Source organism: Procambarus clarkii, chromosome 35 (genome assembly GCF_040958095.1).
Source record: "Procambarus clarkii isolate CNS0578487 chromosome 35, FALCON_Pclarkii_2.0, whole genome shotgun sequence".
Taxonomy (NCBI): Eukaryota; Metazoa; Arthropoda; class Malacostraca; order Decapoda; family Cambaridae; genus Procambarus; species Procambarus clarkii.
The window spans coordinates 29,502,791-29,519,954 of NC_091184.1; the positions used below are offsets into that span (position 1 = coordinate 29,502,791).

General features: G+C 37.1%; 1 protein-coding gene across 1 annotated transcript in view; it reads left to right on the forward strand.

Moving 5' to 3' along the window:
- The window catches only part of LOC123768474 (PAX3- and PAX7-binding protein 1), a 37,201-nt gene extending 31,406 nt beyond the window's left edge, over nucleotides 1–5,795 (forward strand). Inside the window, exons 11-15 of the mRNA XM_045759045.2 lie at nucleotides 1,295–1,463; nucleotides 2,502–2,698; nucleotides 3,718–3,913; nucleotides 4,595–4,814; nucleotides 5,454–5,795. Of these exons, the coding sequence (XP_045615001.1) occupies nucleotides 1,295–1,463; nucleotides 2,502–2,698; nucleotides 3,718–3,913; nucleotides 4,595–4,814; nucleotides 5,454–5,654 (983 nt within the window). The 3' untranslated portion in view covers nucleotides 5,655–5,795. The remainder of the gene's footprint in view (nucleotides 1–1,294; nucleotides 1,464–2,501; nucleotides 2,699–3,717; nucleotides 3,914–4,594; nucleotides 4,815–5,453) is intronic.
- Nucleotides 5,796–17,164: the final 11,369 nt, after the last annotated feature.

The following is a 17,164-nucleotide window of genomic DNA, read 5'->3' on the forward strand; positions in this document are numbered from 1 at the left end:
CATCACTATACAGAATCAAAATATTTGGCCTAGGTTTGTATCCTAGGGACGTCTTCAAGAGGAAACTAGATAGTTTTCTTCAAAAAGTGCCAGACCAACTGGGCTGTGGTGGATATGTGCAGGTCCCTCTAAGCAACAGCTTGGTGAACCAAACACACTCAAATCAAGACAGGCCTCAGGCCAGGCTTGGGGAGTAGAAGAACTCCCAGAACCCCATCAAGCGGGTATCCTATCTGGGGAGGATTGAGTAGGTGCCAATCCTTAACTGTACACCTGTTCACCCAGCAGTGATAGGGAACCTGGTTACTAGGTGCCAATCCTTAACTGTACACCTGTTCACCCAGCAGTGATAGGGAACCTGGTTACTAAATATTCCAGGGCTTGTCTTGGGTTGTCCGCTGTGTTATAAAGTACAGTATAGCCAGCCTGTGGTCTACCCTCAGGCCCATGATGTTTGGACATTTGATGATCTGCCCGTGATTTTTTTCAAACGTCATGGACTGATACTCGGGCTTGGGCTTTTGGAGGTCTATCAGTGTCCTGGCAGCTTGTTACCTGGTCAGTTATCCTGGACCCCGTCAGGCTTGTATTTATCATGGTCGGGTTTCCTGTTCTGGTTGTTCTTTGTTATTTTGGTCTTTGCTCCTCCTCCCTGGTAGGTCTTTCCTTCTTCTTCATGGTTAGCTTCAGGTATCCACTATTCGGCCCTTCCAGAAAACCAGCATTGAATGACTTGAAACGCGTCTTTCTGGTTGGGTCTCGGTTACTCCCTGGTCTCTACCTCTGTCAGATTGGTCTGTGAGTGGGAGATGTTATGCCTGTTATATGTTATGAGATGTTACCCCCTGGATGTGAAGATTGGTCTGTGAGTGGGAGATGTTACCCCTTTGATGTGAGGATTGGTCTGTGAGTGAGAGATGTTACCCCCTGAATGTGAAGAAAGGATTATGAGTGGGATAAATGTTATCCCAGATGAATTTGTTGACTATTGGAGGGAATCTTGGACATGGATTGAAACAAATCTAAAGTCCAGATTCTTGGAAATAATCAATTAAGAAAAACATGTGCGAGTATACATATTTGAATGGTCCCCTGGGGAGCATCTGAGAATAGAATTGGCCAAAGGAGTTACGTTTAAACAGGGCTACCTGGAAGCCTTTCTGTCATCAGAGATGTATGTTTGCTAGAAGTAGGATAGACCATTTTTGTAATGGTTGCATTGCTTGAAGTGGTCCTCATTAGAACTTTGTAACTTATTCTGTTTATTACATAAATCTAATACTATTTACCACAGAGCACATTGCTTCTGAAGCACGAAAAATATTTGAAGATGTAGAAGACGACTTCTCTCAGTTAAAGCGCATCATGGCAAGATTTGAGGATTGGCGCAGTAAGGAGGGCCCCACATATTCAGATGCCTATGTATCCTATAATTTGCCCAAAATATTCTCTCCTTATATAAGGTCAGTAACAGAGAAATGACCTGTTATTTACACATTTCAGAAAGAAAGTTATTCATTTGCCTTTTGTGTAATCTTCACTAACCAGCATGATCATTAGGCTATTAGTGTACACAATTACACTTGCCATTTATTTAAGCCTTATGAACATTATTATGCTCTAATATTTTTCCTTCTCTGTTACTTTATATACACAGCAGTGCACAATTATTTTGTGATCATGCACTTTTTAATTTTATTGTCAAAAACAGGTCTTTGGCTTACAAAGTATGTTCTGTAATTGTTGGTACAAGTGTGCTTAGCATATAAAAAAGTATACATATACAAATTGCAGCAGTTGATAAAGCAAGATAATCAGCATATATAGGTAAAAAATAGGATAGATGTATCACAGATTAATAATATGGAAAAGTAAATTATTGGATAATGTTAAGTTATGGCCATGGGAAAAAAGCAGTACTGTATGTGAAACCATGGAACAAGAAGAAATTTTCTCATACAGTATTAATTCTTCTTTATGCTTGCAATTTCCAATATTTTAGACAAGCTTTTTCGATGCCTTATGCAATTTTTATGCATGTATACTTGCCTAACACATAGTTGACATTTTATTTAGACACACACTCGTACTCGGTGGGCAGCGATGCGTTTCTCGTAGAGATAATTGTGCTTATGTTTATACCTATCTTTACCTCTATTTAGAACAGGGCAGAATACATCAAATACAGTGCCAATATTTTCTTCATACTTCATTTACTAACCAACTCTAGATCTTTCAAGCTTCTGCAACAAGTGATACACTTGACGAATTGATTCTGGTTTGGCTGTTGCGTACATGGTTGGTGTGTTACATGATCTCATACGGCAAGCTGACTTAATGCATTCGCTCAATTTACCTTCTATGTAAAAAATTGAAAGTGAATCAAATGGGCAAGACAATGAGAAAAGAGAGAGATTCACTACCCAGTACGTCCCAATGGCAGCCAAGTATTTAGCAGTCAGTAACATATAGTTTATACTGCTTCTTTGTCCTTCCCACAGACTTCAGATGTTACTTTGGAATCCGCTGATGAGAGACAGTGATGGAATTGAAGTTGAGAGGATGAAATGGTTTAACCTCCTCCTCCTGTACGGCACTAGTGATAATACAGATGATGATCCTTCACGTTTAAGAGAAGATCCAGATCGCAAGTTAATGTCACATCTTGTGGAAAAAATTGTTTTGATAAAATTAAAAGGTAAGAGAGCTTTTTGAGCATTTGTCAGATATAAATGTTTTTCATAAATTTAAATTTAAATTTCATAACCAAAGAGATTTAAATTATAACAGATATAAGTATTTTGCAGTATTCTTTGTAGCCAAGTTTAGTAATAATGAATTATGGTAGATGTGTACAAATAATGTGCCGTGCTTGTTAAGTTCATGAATTTTTATGTGAAAGGTACAGTAATTGGATTCTAGTTGTTTTTTAATTGTGACTGCATATATATATATCTATATCTATAATTGTATCAGTGAATTTATAATCTTTGCTTGAACAAACTTCAGAACTATTATGTTTTGCGGAGAAAATACATTAATTAAAATTAAAGTTTGAGCAATAACAAATTTGTCATGAGATTCATCATTAATTTCCCACATTTTTCTGTTCTTTTGTTGTATATATTGGTCACAAATTTTCTTTAAATGATTATCTTTTAATCAAGATAAGTGAATAAAGCTTCCCACACACATGTTAATATTACAAACAATAGCTGATTCCTTTTATACACTTAAAGGTCTAAGGTGCAGAGGTCAAATAGAGTTTGATTATGTGTGCTGTATGGTGAGCATTTGACCATCAGTGTGTCATACATAGAAAGAACCTTGGCCATCCATTGTATACAATACAGTATGTTCGCAAAAATTGTGATAGTACTTGTCATCACTTGGAGCTATTTTTATTTTAGAATAAGTATGGCTGTATGGTTAACTAAAAATAAAAATTACTATAGCTGTTTCTATTTAAATTAAACCATATTTTGTTGAGCAGCTATAGCTACTTAAGGCACACCAAGGGTTAATTAAGTACAGTAGCCTCTTTTTTTTTTTTTTTACAGTTTGTAATATGCAAGATCACTACAAACTGAATACAATGAGTTGGTTTTGTATGTTGCAAAATAAAAGATATTCTATGTTTTAATTTTTTCTATAATTGTGGTGCTTTCATAGTCCAGAACAGAGGGGCTCCATGAATAATATTTTTCTCCTCCCCAGAAATTATTGGATGTTGGTGGGATCCTCTGTCTCATATACAAACAGTGAGACTAGTCAATATGGTGAGACATTATGCTGAGGCATACCCAAGCTTAGGGCCAAGTTCCAAGCCTCTGAAGGATCTCACTCACGCCATCATCTCAAAGATTAGAGACGCAATAGATAATGATATTTTCATCCCCATGTTTCCTAAAAAGTAAGTGCTTTATCTTTTTCTGTATGTTTTAGATTTTTTCAGTCATGCATTGATGTATTAGTGTTGTAATCATTTTTGTGTAGACTTAAGGTTTTCTGTAAAGCCATGAGATTAGTTCTTAAGTCAATAAACCCTGTGCATTCTTATGTCATAGAAGGTGACTGAAAGCTTAAGTCGAGGGATTTGTCTGGCGTAAAGTATGACCACTACTGGAAGTTCTTGTGACATTAGACATTTGTGAACTAGGACCTAACCAAGTTGTGTTAAGCAATTCCTAGAATATATTGCTTGAGCGTCAAATCCAAAACAAAAAACAATTAAGGTCAAAAAACATTCCACAGGACAAGTACTAGACATGAGAGAGAGATGAGCTGTTAGGACAAACTAAGAACAATAAATGTAATGAAATTAGAAAAGAGAAGGACAATATATGATATGGTCACAGTGTATAAGATGATTAGGGAATAGCCAAAGTGGATAGAGAATGCATTTTGGCTAGGAGGCAGGGCATAAAGAGCTAGATCTCACTCCCCCATAGTCACTGATAGGTAAACACCTAGTGTACACCCGGTATGAATAAAGTTAGGAAATATTTGTTATTGAAGAGCACCTCATTTAAAGTTTGATATTTTTTAAAACCCCTGATTTTGATACCTTACATGTGTGTGTTCTCTTTTGCAGTATATATGACAATAAGAACTCGGGCGTGAGCCTGTTCTTCCAGCGTCAGTTTTGGGTGGCTTGGAAACTTTTAAGCTCTACATTAATGTGGCACAAGGTCTTGAGTGATTCAGTCATTCATGATCTAGCTGTTCGTTCCCTACTTAATCTGTACCTGTTGCCAGCACTCAACTTAGCCGCCGAGATAAATCCATCCGATGCACTTGATAAATGTAGAAATGTAAGTACTTGTATGTTATTTCCAGATGCTTTATTTTTAATTTAATTAGACTAGTCCAGAGAGTTTTATCACCAGTTGTGGCTATAACCCAACTCGACTGCACCAACTGTTCCCAATGACTACCTTATTAACCCTTACCCAATCCCTACTTCCCAATTACCCCCAAACTCTGCCCTTCTCTACATTCCCTCCCACTCCCTTTGACTCCTACCACCACTCATTTCCCTATTCCAACTCTCAGTGCATGATCACCCCACACCCTTCCATTCCACCTCTTGGTGCATGATCACCCCACACACTCCCATTCCACCTCTTGGTGCATGATTACCCCACACCCTCCCATTCCATCCTCTACGCCCACTGTCCCACCTCCATTTTTCTCAGAGAAATTGAGGCATGGGTTTGCATGTTTAAGAATATTTCATATGGTTTCTATTGTATTTTGATATAATTGAAATTTTTATTTTTAATTATGTTGCATCATATAATTTGTATTATAAGGTGTGTGTGGCATTGAGGACCCAGGGGTACCTTCCTTCATCTTCTTCAATTAAGCTAAATTTCTTGTTCTTTGTAATACTGTTTTTAGATCATCTAATTTCCTTATGCAGCAATAAAATTAAATTTGCAACATTGCAGGTAATTAATGCACTGCCACGAGCCTGGGTAAAAAGTGAAGGAACTCATGCTTTCCTCGGGCGTCTTGAAGACTTCTTAATGAAGCTTTCTGAGAAGCTTGACCCAGCTGCTCATTCTCCTGCTCTGAAAGAAGTTTGCGACCTCTTGAAATCCATCGGTGCACATAGCCAAGCTGACAAAATAGCCTACAAGTACCTGTAACTATTAAGGAGAGAGTAGCATCTTGTACTAGGGGCTGGTTTCAATGTGTTTGTACTGAATAAGAATGTTGTCATATATCATTTAATATGTATTTTTTTATTCTATTTTTTCATTATTTTATTATTAAATTGTAATACTGTACAGCCATCTTAATTTGTTATACCTGTCAATTTGAGCCTGACTTGCATGTCTCAAGTCTGTATGCATTAGAATAATCACATATTTAGAGATTCATGTACTTACATGAAGATGTATATCACAGAAATTATACTTGAGGTAAAGTACTCAGTATTGTAATTCCATCACAAAACATTTAATATCAAAGTATGGGCTCTTTTTTTATATGTATATATGATATTTTAATATGAAGTTCAACTAATGTAAGAAATGATTATTAGGCACGTTTCTGGGTTGGTTCCTCAGTAATTTTCCAGGGCTTAAGTGATGGTACCACTAAGACATCAGGGGCCAGATTCACGAAGCAGTTATGCAAGTACTTACGAACGTGTACATCTTTCCTCAATCTTTGATGGTTTTGGTTACCTTTATTAAACAGTTTACAAGCATAAAAACTTGCCAATCAACTGTTGTTATTGTTATAAGCAGCCTCCTGGTGCTTCGGAGCTCATTAACTGTTTAATAATTGTAAACAAAGCCGCCAAAGATTGAGAATAGATGTACAGGTTCGTAAGTGTTTGCGTAACTTCTTTGTGACTCTAGCCCCAGGTGGTTAAAGGCCTCTTGAGACTTACACAGGCCTACTGGGAGCTATGACCAGAATTTTGGTTTTGCAACAAGTTGAGAGTAGTATGGGTGTGAGAGATTGGCCCATAATCTCTGTTGGATCTCTAAACTGCTTTTTTTTTTAAGTTAATGATGGTGTTTCCTGGGTCAGTTAATCGTTTGTCTGGTGTTGTTTCCCTCATTGGATGGATCCTTTGAGGGTTTCCTCCTGGATCAAAGTTTTGATTGTTCATTTCCCTGATTTTCCATGCACCCCCCCCCCCCTTAATACTCTTTGGTAATCATGTCTGGTTCAGTTTGGTGCCCGGCTGCTGGTTTCCTTCAGTTGGCCAGATTTTGTGCCTGGGTGTGATCTTGGGTGCAGATCTGTGACACTTTTGGTTTCTTCAACTTTTTTTTTTTTTTTTTTTTTTTTTGGTTTCTTTGGGTTCTTTGGTCATTGTCAGTACTGTCTTTTGATGCTGACTGGCATTAGTCCATTCTTCATTGAGTCCGGCTATCACAGGATTTTTAGAATTTTTTCTTGTGCCTTTCTCTGGACTCTGGCTCTCTCCATCCCTGTGTTCTAGTTTTCTGCCCCCTCCCACAGGACAGCCCTTTTGCATCTTGTCTGTAGTTTCATCAATGCTGCCATCCTTCTTTCTAAGATATCGTTGTTAGTAAGCTCAGGGGTGCTTGGTACTGAGGGGGGCTAACCCAGAAATCAAGTGATTAATGTAACGATATGAAGCTTTATGGTTGACCCCTAAGCAACTTCCCTTTTCCTGCCCTGTTGTCTATGAGGATTTTGGAGTTTGGTGCTGTCAGCTTATGAGAGGAGCAGAAGCTCTGGGAAGCCACTGAGAAACCAACAGAGAAAGATTAAGTGTTTCTTTACATTCACCGTTATATTTACAAAAAAAATCTTATATTTTTTAATCATCAAAATTTGAATCTTGTATTTTATCAAAATTGGTTTGGCATCATTTCTCTAAAAATAATTTGAAACCTTAAATATAAGTATATTTTAAAGGTACTGTACTTGTACACTGGACTCCCACTTAAAACAACAGATCATACCAAACTGCCCACTCTTTATCTGAAGTTTGCTATTTTATATCAAACATTGTGAGTTAATTAGTGCAAATGATAGGACATGCTTTTTGCACATTTTAATACCAAAATCACTTTGGGAAAAAAAAAATCCTGTTTTTTTCTGCTCTGGATTCCAGTTCAATGAAGGTAAATGTTGACTCCATCGGGATACTACAAGTTTTTCTTTGATTGGGAGTACATTGTACTGATATTTCTAAAAGTAAACCTTGGCAATTATTAGTATTATAATCCACAGTATAATACTCATATCTTGTTAAATTATTAGGAGAATATGGTGATGCCACAGTGACAATTCTTGGACTTTATTCTCATCATGTCAGTTTTGCTTGAAGTCAAGCAACATACAGTACTTGCAAAGTCATATACACAGTATTTCATGAAACATTCAAGCGGCTCCAGGGTAACTGTAGATAAAAGTTGTAGCTACTTTAGATCAGATGAAAGTAGATAGAAATATTACTCGCCAAATTCCTTGTTGTAACAAACATACGAGTGAAAGGAACAAGGCCACATAAAGAATCTCTACGTCTTCAGGTGAAGATCCAAGAGCATCACCTTAAGGATTGTTAGGTTTGTAATTTGAAAATTGCATCTCATTCTCCAAAATGATAGTACAAAAAGGGGCTGAGAAGTAATATACAAAATAGTGACTAGTGCACAGAGATTACTACTCTTTTTGTACTACTATATACAGTACTCCTGGCCAAATGAACTAGTAGGTCTCTGACTAGTAGTCAGATAGACCTACTAGTCTATCTAGTTTATTTGACTTGTCTATATTTAGATAGGTCAAATAGGACTATTTGACCTATATAGTAGGTCAAATGAACTCTGGTCTATCTGACATTCTGTTGTAGGTGGTGTCATACCAGTTTGAACTATTTTCAGTGGCAATGTTTGGCTTCTTTATTTACTGGATAAATTAAAACTTGTATTAATTAATATTTTAAAACATAAATTACATAAAAAATATTTTGCAATACAGCGGTATAAAAAAATACATGCAATACTGTATGTTAAGAAAATAAATCAATACAGTATAACAGGAATGAAAATATTTCCATGGCTGGCTGAACATTTTGTAGCTCCCCAGAGCTGACCTGGATGAGCTACAGGTCACCCAGGAATTCAGCCTACTCTCACACATGCCTGGTACTCTTATGATGCATCGGCCTCTTTGGAGATAAGTGATGATGGCATTTCTTGCAACATACAGTTCACCTATTCTTTAATAGCCCGAGTAGGCAGTTCCTGAATGTCTAGGAGATTTGTTTTAATTGCTCTATTATTGGTTTGCTTATGATGAATTCCCCCACCAAATTCAGAGCTGAATTAAGCTGCATGCAGATTTTCTGGATACATTTTAATGTATTCAGATGCCAATGGTGCTACATAGCTTTCCCGGTTTGGTGCCTTCTTTTGATAGTTAATTACTTTTATAGTACAGTATTCAGATACTGTGGGTCATTTGTGCCCCCTTGTTCCTCCAAATTTTGATACAGGGTACTTTACTCTCTTTTAGTGCAATGTTTTCATTGCTTATTTTATATCTGCTGTGTCGCCCCATAGGATGGTTGCCCCCTTGGTTTGCCCCTGGTTCAAGGCACCTTTGTTCTGGGGCCAGTCTGCTGAATTATTCACTGCTTTAGTGTTGTGACCACATTTGTTTCATCCTTGCCCTTTTGCTGTCTGCACTGGTCCATGGGTTACAGGTCCTATTACCCCTAATTGTATGCACAGTACTTGGCATCTGTCCTGCTTTTGTTGCCTGTCAGCTGTACTGGTGGCCTTTTGCCACTTGAGCTTGCTGCTATGATTCCTGGGAGGTGGTGTGCTTTTTTTATTCACATCCTATAGGGAGCCGGTCGGCCGAGCGGACAGCACGCTGGACTTGTGATCCTGTGGTCCTGGGTTCGATCCCAGGCGCCGGCGAGAAACAATGGGCAGAGTTTCTTTCACCCTATACCCCTGTTACCTAGCAGTAAAATAGGTACCTGGGTGTTAGTCAGCTGTCACGGGCTGCTTCCTGGGGGTGGAGGCCTGGTCGAGGACCAGGCTGCGGGGACACTAAAGCCCCGAAATCATCTCAAGATAACCTCAAGATATCCTACTTTCCCTTCTTGGGTGTCCTTGGCCTCCAGTAAGTGGGAGGGGTTGAATGTAATGAAATGCCTCACTCTGCATGGTACAGTGGTTCCCCTCTTACTTGTGGGGTTTGAGTGCATTTTTAGGTAATATGCGGCTGATTAGACCCCCTGGATGGCTTGGGCTGCCATCTTGTGGTGGTTGGATAAGTTAGTGTGAGTGTTGTTTTATTTACTGCCAATTGATGTTTACCATAATATATTCATTTTAATTTTATATCATGAGCAGTAGTTTGAACTTCTTAGCCTGTAGTTTCTGTGTGGTTTTTCTTAGTTTTGAGTTGACTTCTTACTTCCAAGCTCCCTCGCCTCAATAAGTAAATCAGATTCTAATCTTGGTTTTCTAGTTGGCTGGTGCAAGTCCATGGGCCAGGTAGCATTTGTAAGTTTCTGTGGTAGCACAGCCATAAACACCATGAAGCTACACTACTGAGGGTGGCCCACAAAGAAGCTTTTATTACTTTCAATGTTTCAGTTTTGCAGTGAAGCTTAATTTGCCTAGTGACTCTCGAGTGTCCCTAGGTACCAAAATAATTCACATATATGTAGTCTTTGTATACTGTTACAATAAACCCATTTATTTATCATCGATTTCCTCTTTTCATGAATAGTAAACAGTTACTTGCCTTGTTCAGCCCTACTAACGATGTTGCTAGACATCTTTCCTCCCAATGATAGTACAGTTAAATTAAACAAAAATGGCAAAAATTCTCCAGAGTTCACACATCTCTTATCAGAACACACAAAAGAAATGAAACATGGCAGATACACACAAGGAAAATGTAAACACTATTAAGGCGAGTAGGTATTTCTAAACAAATTCTTTTAATTATATTTACTTAGATACGAGTATAATAATGCCTGCAAGTTCGGCAGGATATTTTACGAAATTGTCCTGTGAAACTGAATTCAACAATATTTTCTACGGGAGGTCAAAATTAACAGTTTCCCTGGACTTTTGTTAGGAACTCTTTCCATTTGAACTGTAGTTCACAGTACTGTTTTGAAAATAGGAATTCAAAAGTAAATGTCAAGAAAAAAAAATCCTTGCCACCACCACCACCTAACCTTTCCTAGACCTAACATAGCTCTTTATTATGACTAGAATACGAGAAGTTGTTGACATCTTCATTTCTTGCCTCTAATGTGACTTCCAATTCTATTTTTCCAGTAATTATAGATAAAGAATGGACTTACCTCTGAACATGAGTCCATATTTTGTACACATGCCTCTCAGTCACTGCATGTTTAGTACAATACTGTACTATTATTTTGGGGAACAGGTTGAAATGTTCAATCCATCCTCCAAAAAACCTTATAGATAACATCGATAGAATGTTTTAAAATATGGAGTGTTTCACAAAAAAAGCCTACTTTTGTAATATTGGAATTTTAAAGAACATCAAAACTACAACACACTATCAAAATACCTAACCTGCCCAGTCTTTGGCCTAAATATGCTATCTTAGGCCTAACATATGCAATCATAGGCCTGACATACAATCTTAGATCTAATTTAGTACTGTGTGTTTATGCATTATCCTAGATCTCAGAAAAGCTAGGTTTTGTTACTGTTTTCATTCTTGGAACTTATACATAATTAATAATACAAAATGTGGACTTTGTTGAGTGCAACTGTCTGTATTTTACACATTATATCCACAGCTGCTATATGCACTATACCTTTTGGGTGACAGGTATAGAGCATGTATAGAATGTTGACCAGACCACACACTAGAAGATGAAGGGACGACGACGTTTCGGTCCGTCCTGGACCATTCTCAAGTCGATTGTGACAATCGACTTGAGAATGGTCCAGGACAGACCGAAACGTCGTCGTCCCTTCACCTTCTAGTGTGTGGTCTGGTCAACATAATTTAGCCATATTATTGTGACTCATCGCCTGCACATGTATAGAATATTTCTATACTATGCTTGTGTCACTTAAACCAAGTACAATGCAAGGCAGTACATTTTTCTGCCAGTTCTCATAACATGTACCAGAGAAAATTAATTAAAACATTAAAATGGGATTGACTATTGTATATACATTGTTAATTTGTGCACTCTCTCCATCATGATAACGTTTTTAACACAAGTGTGGAATGTTAGTGTCAGCAAGATATGATCTCTCACTTTTAACACTGCTCCTGCTCACTTTCATTAACCACCTTGGTAGCCTTAATATGAGCCCATTTACTATACTAATGCATTATACAAAATATGAATGAATGATCAGGATTCCCTTAACAAGTAACTTATACATTGTAGAGAAACCCAAAAGATGAGAATAGACTTAATATAATCTTGAAGTTATCTTGAGATGATTTCGGGGCTTTTTAGTGTCCCCGCAGCCCGGTCCTCAACCAGGCCTCCACCCCCAGGAAGCAGCCCGTGACAGCTGACTAACACCCAGGTACCTATTTTACTGCTAGGTAACAGGGGTATAGGGTGAAAGAAACTCTGCCCATTGTTTCTCGCTGGCGCCTGGGATCGAACCCAGGACCACAGGATCACAAGTCCAGCGTGCTGTCCACTCGGCCGGCCGGCTCCCTTAGATGGCTCTAGACAATATATGTTGTTTTGTCTAGAAAGGCATTATAAAATTTAACAGACACACAGGGCAAGTGCTTATACCTAAATGGGAAAGGAGTAAGTCAGAATGGTAGAGATTGGGGCATTTTTGTTGTGTTAGATGCAGCTAACTTGGTTAGATTCAGTTTATCAAATCTAACTTTGTTAAAAGTTAGATTCAGCTACTTGGAACAAAAAGTTTCAAGTAGCATGGGTTATGGTGAGCCCGTAGGGGACTGGGGAGGAGGAGAGGGGTGCCTGTGATAAGGGTTTAAATTACAATTTATATTTGTTAGGTATTAATTTAATAAGAAGGGAAGTAATGTTGAACTTTACTTCATTATATTTAATGATAATGTAGTGTTTGATAGCTTCAAACTATATACTGTACTATCTCAACAGTTTCATTCTGCAATGACACCAAAAACATGTCATTGGTACTCCGAAACATTCCAATGATGCTAAAACACAAAATCCGATTGCTAAATCTTGTTTTCAGTTCCCGAGCTATTCTGTTTGCATCAGCCAATCCAAAAACTTATGAAAATTGTCATTGTGTGGATAGAGCCTATTTAGGGCATGATTGGACTAAGCAGAGACCTTCCCGCTCTCCCATGAAACCTCATTTGTAGTTATAACTCAACAGATAACTTGGAAAAGGTAAAATGATGTAAACTTTTTATCATTTTCAAATTTTCTGAAACAAAAGTTTAAAAGTTCTGCTTTTTTCTTTTCACTGCTGTATAGTGATCACGTATGCACATTTTTATACTGTACTTTTACTTTTTGTGTTGGATGAATAATTGAGGAATGTTAAAATGTTCATGAACATTCACATATTCATCTATGTCACGCATAATCTATTATAAATATACTTTGGTTTTTGCATTTATTCTCTGGAGAATTCATTTGCAAACATTATGATGCCAAATTTGTAGTACTGTAATAACTTAGGAGCCTCAGGGAGCCATATGGGAAGTGGCCAGAACACGAAAATTTAATGTTGTCTTTGAAGCTTAGTTTACTATCCCCGATGTTCATTAGATGTTTTGGGTTCATGCACATTACTCGTATTAGTGTTACTGACACACCAGGTATATTTATGTTCGTAAATTGTGCCATCTAAGTTTCTGAGTGTTTAACCTGCATATACTTTGATCACTATATCCTATAATTGTTGTGATAGTACTGTGTGAGTGTGTGTGTGTGTAAGTACCTAAGTGTAGTTACAGGATGAGAGCTACGCTCGTGGTGTCCCGTCTTCCCAGCACTCTTTGTCATATAAAGCTTTGTGAGTGTATGTGTGTGTGTGTGTGAAACATCACAAAACTTTGATAAAATTTAGAAATCTAATGCTACCTGCCATGTCAATAACACTAACAGTACTGTACTTGTATCACACAAACTAGGAGCAACACCTCATACAATCAGGGATGCTAAACTTACCATCAGAGAAGAAAACATTAAGACACAGTGCATAGAATCTGCAGCAATCAAACACTATAGCATCATTTAACAGAAATAAGGAAAATTCAACATTTATATGTCTATTGATGACAGTTTTCTCCCAAAATATAAATTATAACACAGCTCTCATGTCTCTGACATTCATCTCACTGTCCTCATTCCTTCCATTTTTTCATTTATATTCATTAGTCCTATACATCTGTCTGGTTTAAGAAGCCCTTACATATAAAATATAAACTACAATATAGTCTTTTCACATCTTGATGTGCCTCGACCTCATTTTTAACACTTTATGCTATACAACAAATTACTATACATATACTTTGAGTGTCAGACTACAGAGGAAAGATTGAAACAGGAATTTCCTTAAATCCTTTCGTATTTAATAATACATCTTCAGAAGGATGATCCTTCTGAAGATGTATTATTAAATACAAAAGTACTTGAGGAAATTCCTGTTTCAATCCTTCCTTCGTGGGTCTGACACCGTCACATTTTTCATCACGTGTTAGTTTTTGTGATTTACACACACATACTGTACAGTATATCAGAAAACTCATCCTCGTGAAGGGTTCAAACCCAGACAGCTAGACGCTCCATACACCTTCGTGTATCTAGTACCTTACCCACTGACTGGTGTGGTGTAGTGGGTAAGGTACTAGATACGCGAAGGTGTAGCGCCTAGCTATCTGGGTTCGACCCCTTCACGAGGATGAGTTTTCTGAGATATATGTATATATATATATATATATATATATATATATATATATATATATATATATATATATATATATATATATATATATATATATATATATATATATATATATATATATATACTGTATATAACTTGGGGCCCATTCAAGTCTTGTCGGTATTCAGTATATACTGTACTGTATATATAATACAAATTAAGATGTGCAGAAAACAAATTACCATATAGTATTGGGGCTCATATTAGTCAAGCTGGACAGAACCTCAGCAGCTTACAGCAAATATAAATAAGGCTTGCAGACCACTTGTGTACAATATGCTAATAATAAAAGTAAGATTTTTTTTATTTTTAAAACATTTAACACTACAATAATATTTGAAAAATATCTGCAAAAATAGTCAAAGCAAATGTCAAAGTTGTTACTGACATTACCCTGTTTCCCATTCTGTGGGGTGGGAAGGCATTAGCACTTAGAGAGCCGGGAAAATGTGGTACAGTACTATCCCTGATTTATTTAACATAAGGGATGTGAGGTTAATTGCATAGTAGTAGATGGTGGAGTCACTGATTCAACAAAATTAATTTTTCCCCTGATAATCACTGAACAATGCCTCAATTTGTCCTTTATTGGTGAATTTAGTCCAAGAATGTGATGGCAGTGTGGTGTGGGGTTTGACTGCATGTGTGTGCCATTATTCCAGATAAATTCACGTAGGAAGTATATACTGTACCATTAAGTCTTACTTAGTTTCATTGTTTTTATTAAAAATTTACTTTCTTGCAATAGCATGTACAAATTAACAAATATTTTGTTCTTAACTGCATTCCTTTTTATTGGCCTAATGACTCATTTACCTTATTTATTTGAGGAACATCTTTTCTGTTCATAGCATAAATATAATAGAATATTCTTACCCTCTTCTTTGTGCCAAGGGGAAAAAAAATGTGGTAAGCTATAATTTAAAAACAAAACAAGTTTTGGGTTAGTAAATTCTCGTGCAAGAGTTCATTACTTTCTCAAATATGTACATATTGTGTGCAAATACTATGTGGCGTGAATGTGGTAGCAATGTGGAGGAACATGTACTACATCTACTGGGGGCTAAGACAGCATGAGTGGGCTGAGGATATACACGAGTCACTTGTATCACATGGCAATGGTGGCAAGAGATTATAATACTCAATTGTTCAATAGTTTTAATTTTAAGATGTTAACACATTATGAATATAATTAATACATTTTAAATGCTGCACAGGGTCAGGGTAATGGATGTAAGATTAAATTGAATGGTGAATAAATGAATGAATGATGGGACCTCATAAAGATGTAAAATATGAAAGAATAATGGCTGAGAAAGTTGGCTAATAAGTATTTAAGAAGAATTAATTGTGATTTTCAGCAGGAGACTAACTGGATGAATTGGGATATTATGGGGAAGGTATGTAAGGACTGCTTCTTAAGGAGTGTTCAACTGCTGTGTGGTGTTGCACAAACTAGTACAGTTATGAGAACTATTTGGGAGAGCAGTTGGTAAAAAAAAAGTACATTCTGAATGTATCATCTTCAGCAGGTATAAGACGGTAGATATTTGCTAGGTTCATAGCCATATTGGTGTTACCTCCACTGATCTAGCAGGTGTCACTGCTAAAGAAGCCTGTCCCATCTCCCAGAAACAAATTCTTTAATCAAATTGTTTCCCGTCATTCGTAATGTGACCTGTAACTGTGAGATACTATGCAATACAAATTTCACATTTAACAAATGTGACCTATACCCATGTTCTTCCGCCTGTCACTGAAATAGGCACGTGAAACATCTGACTTTGTTACATATTGGCCACACAAGATGAACTTGTGAACAGCAATTAATGGGGTAAAAAGAGACCTGCACCTTAGAAATGCCATCTTCCCCAAACAGTTGCTTGCTGCCTTGTAGAATGTCCTAATTTTCAAAAAGTTTGCTTTTCTAATGGTCTTTTGAGTCATTAGTCTGTTGATAAGATCCTTGGTGAATCTACCTCTTTAACATTACTCATCTTATATTACTTTTACGTAACATTACTATTGTATCTACTACTTCATGTTCTCATACTGGCATCCTGAATCATGTGCATAAACTCTTGAATGTTCTGTAACACAGTTTAATATTAGCTATCCTAACTTAGCACTTTCTCTTGATGATTTCAGTACTTCTGAGGATGTAAAAAAAAAATATGGAATATAATGGGAATAAGAGATATTAGATGCAGTGCTATGAAAAGGTTACCTGAAAGAAGACATTGTGAACAAGCTCCAAAACAATTAATAAATATTTTCTGAAAACTACAAACTACTGTACCCATATTGTGGAAAGAAGTGAGAAAGTTTAATAAGGAAACCTCTTGGGAAAGCAAATGGGAGACATTAAGGATATACATGAGAAAATGTTAACTGGCAAATGAATTAATTAGGAGGTGGATAGCATTTTGAAAATCTCGTAGTGTGTGTGTTTACTGTGTGTGTGTACAGAATCGAGCAGTTAGCTCATAGACCCCATCTTTCTAACCAATCTATTTTTCCTATATTGTACCTACTGCATATGTTTCTCTAACACACACATGTGCTCATGAACACGCACAATCCCAGGAAGCAGCCTGTAGCAGCTATCTAACTCCCAGGTACCTATTTACTGCTAGGTGAACAGGGCCATCAGGGTGAAAGAAACTGCACATTGGTTTCCACCTCGGCCAGGAATCGAACCCGTGTCCTTAGGACTACGACTCACGAGCGTT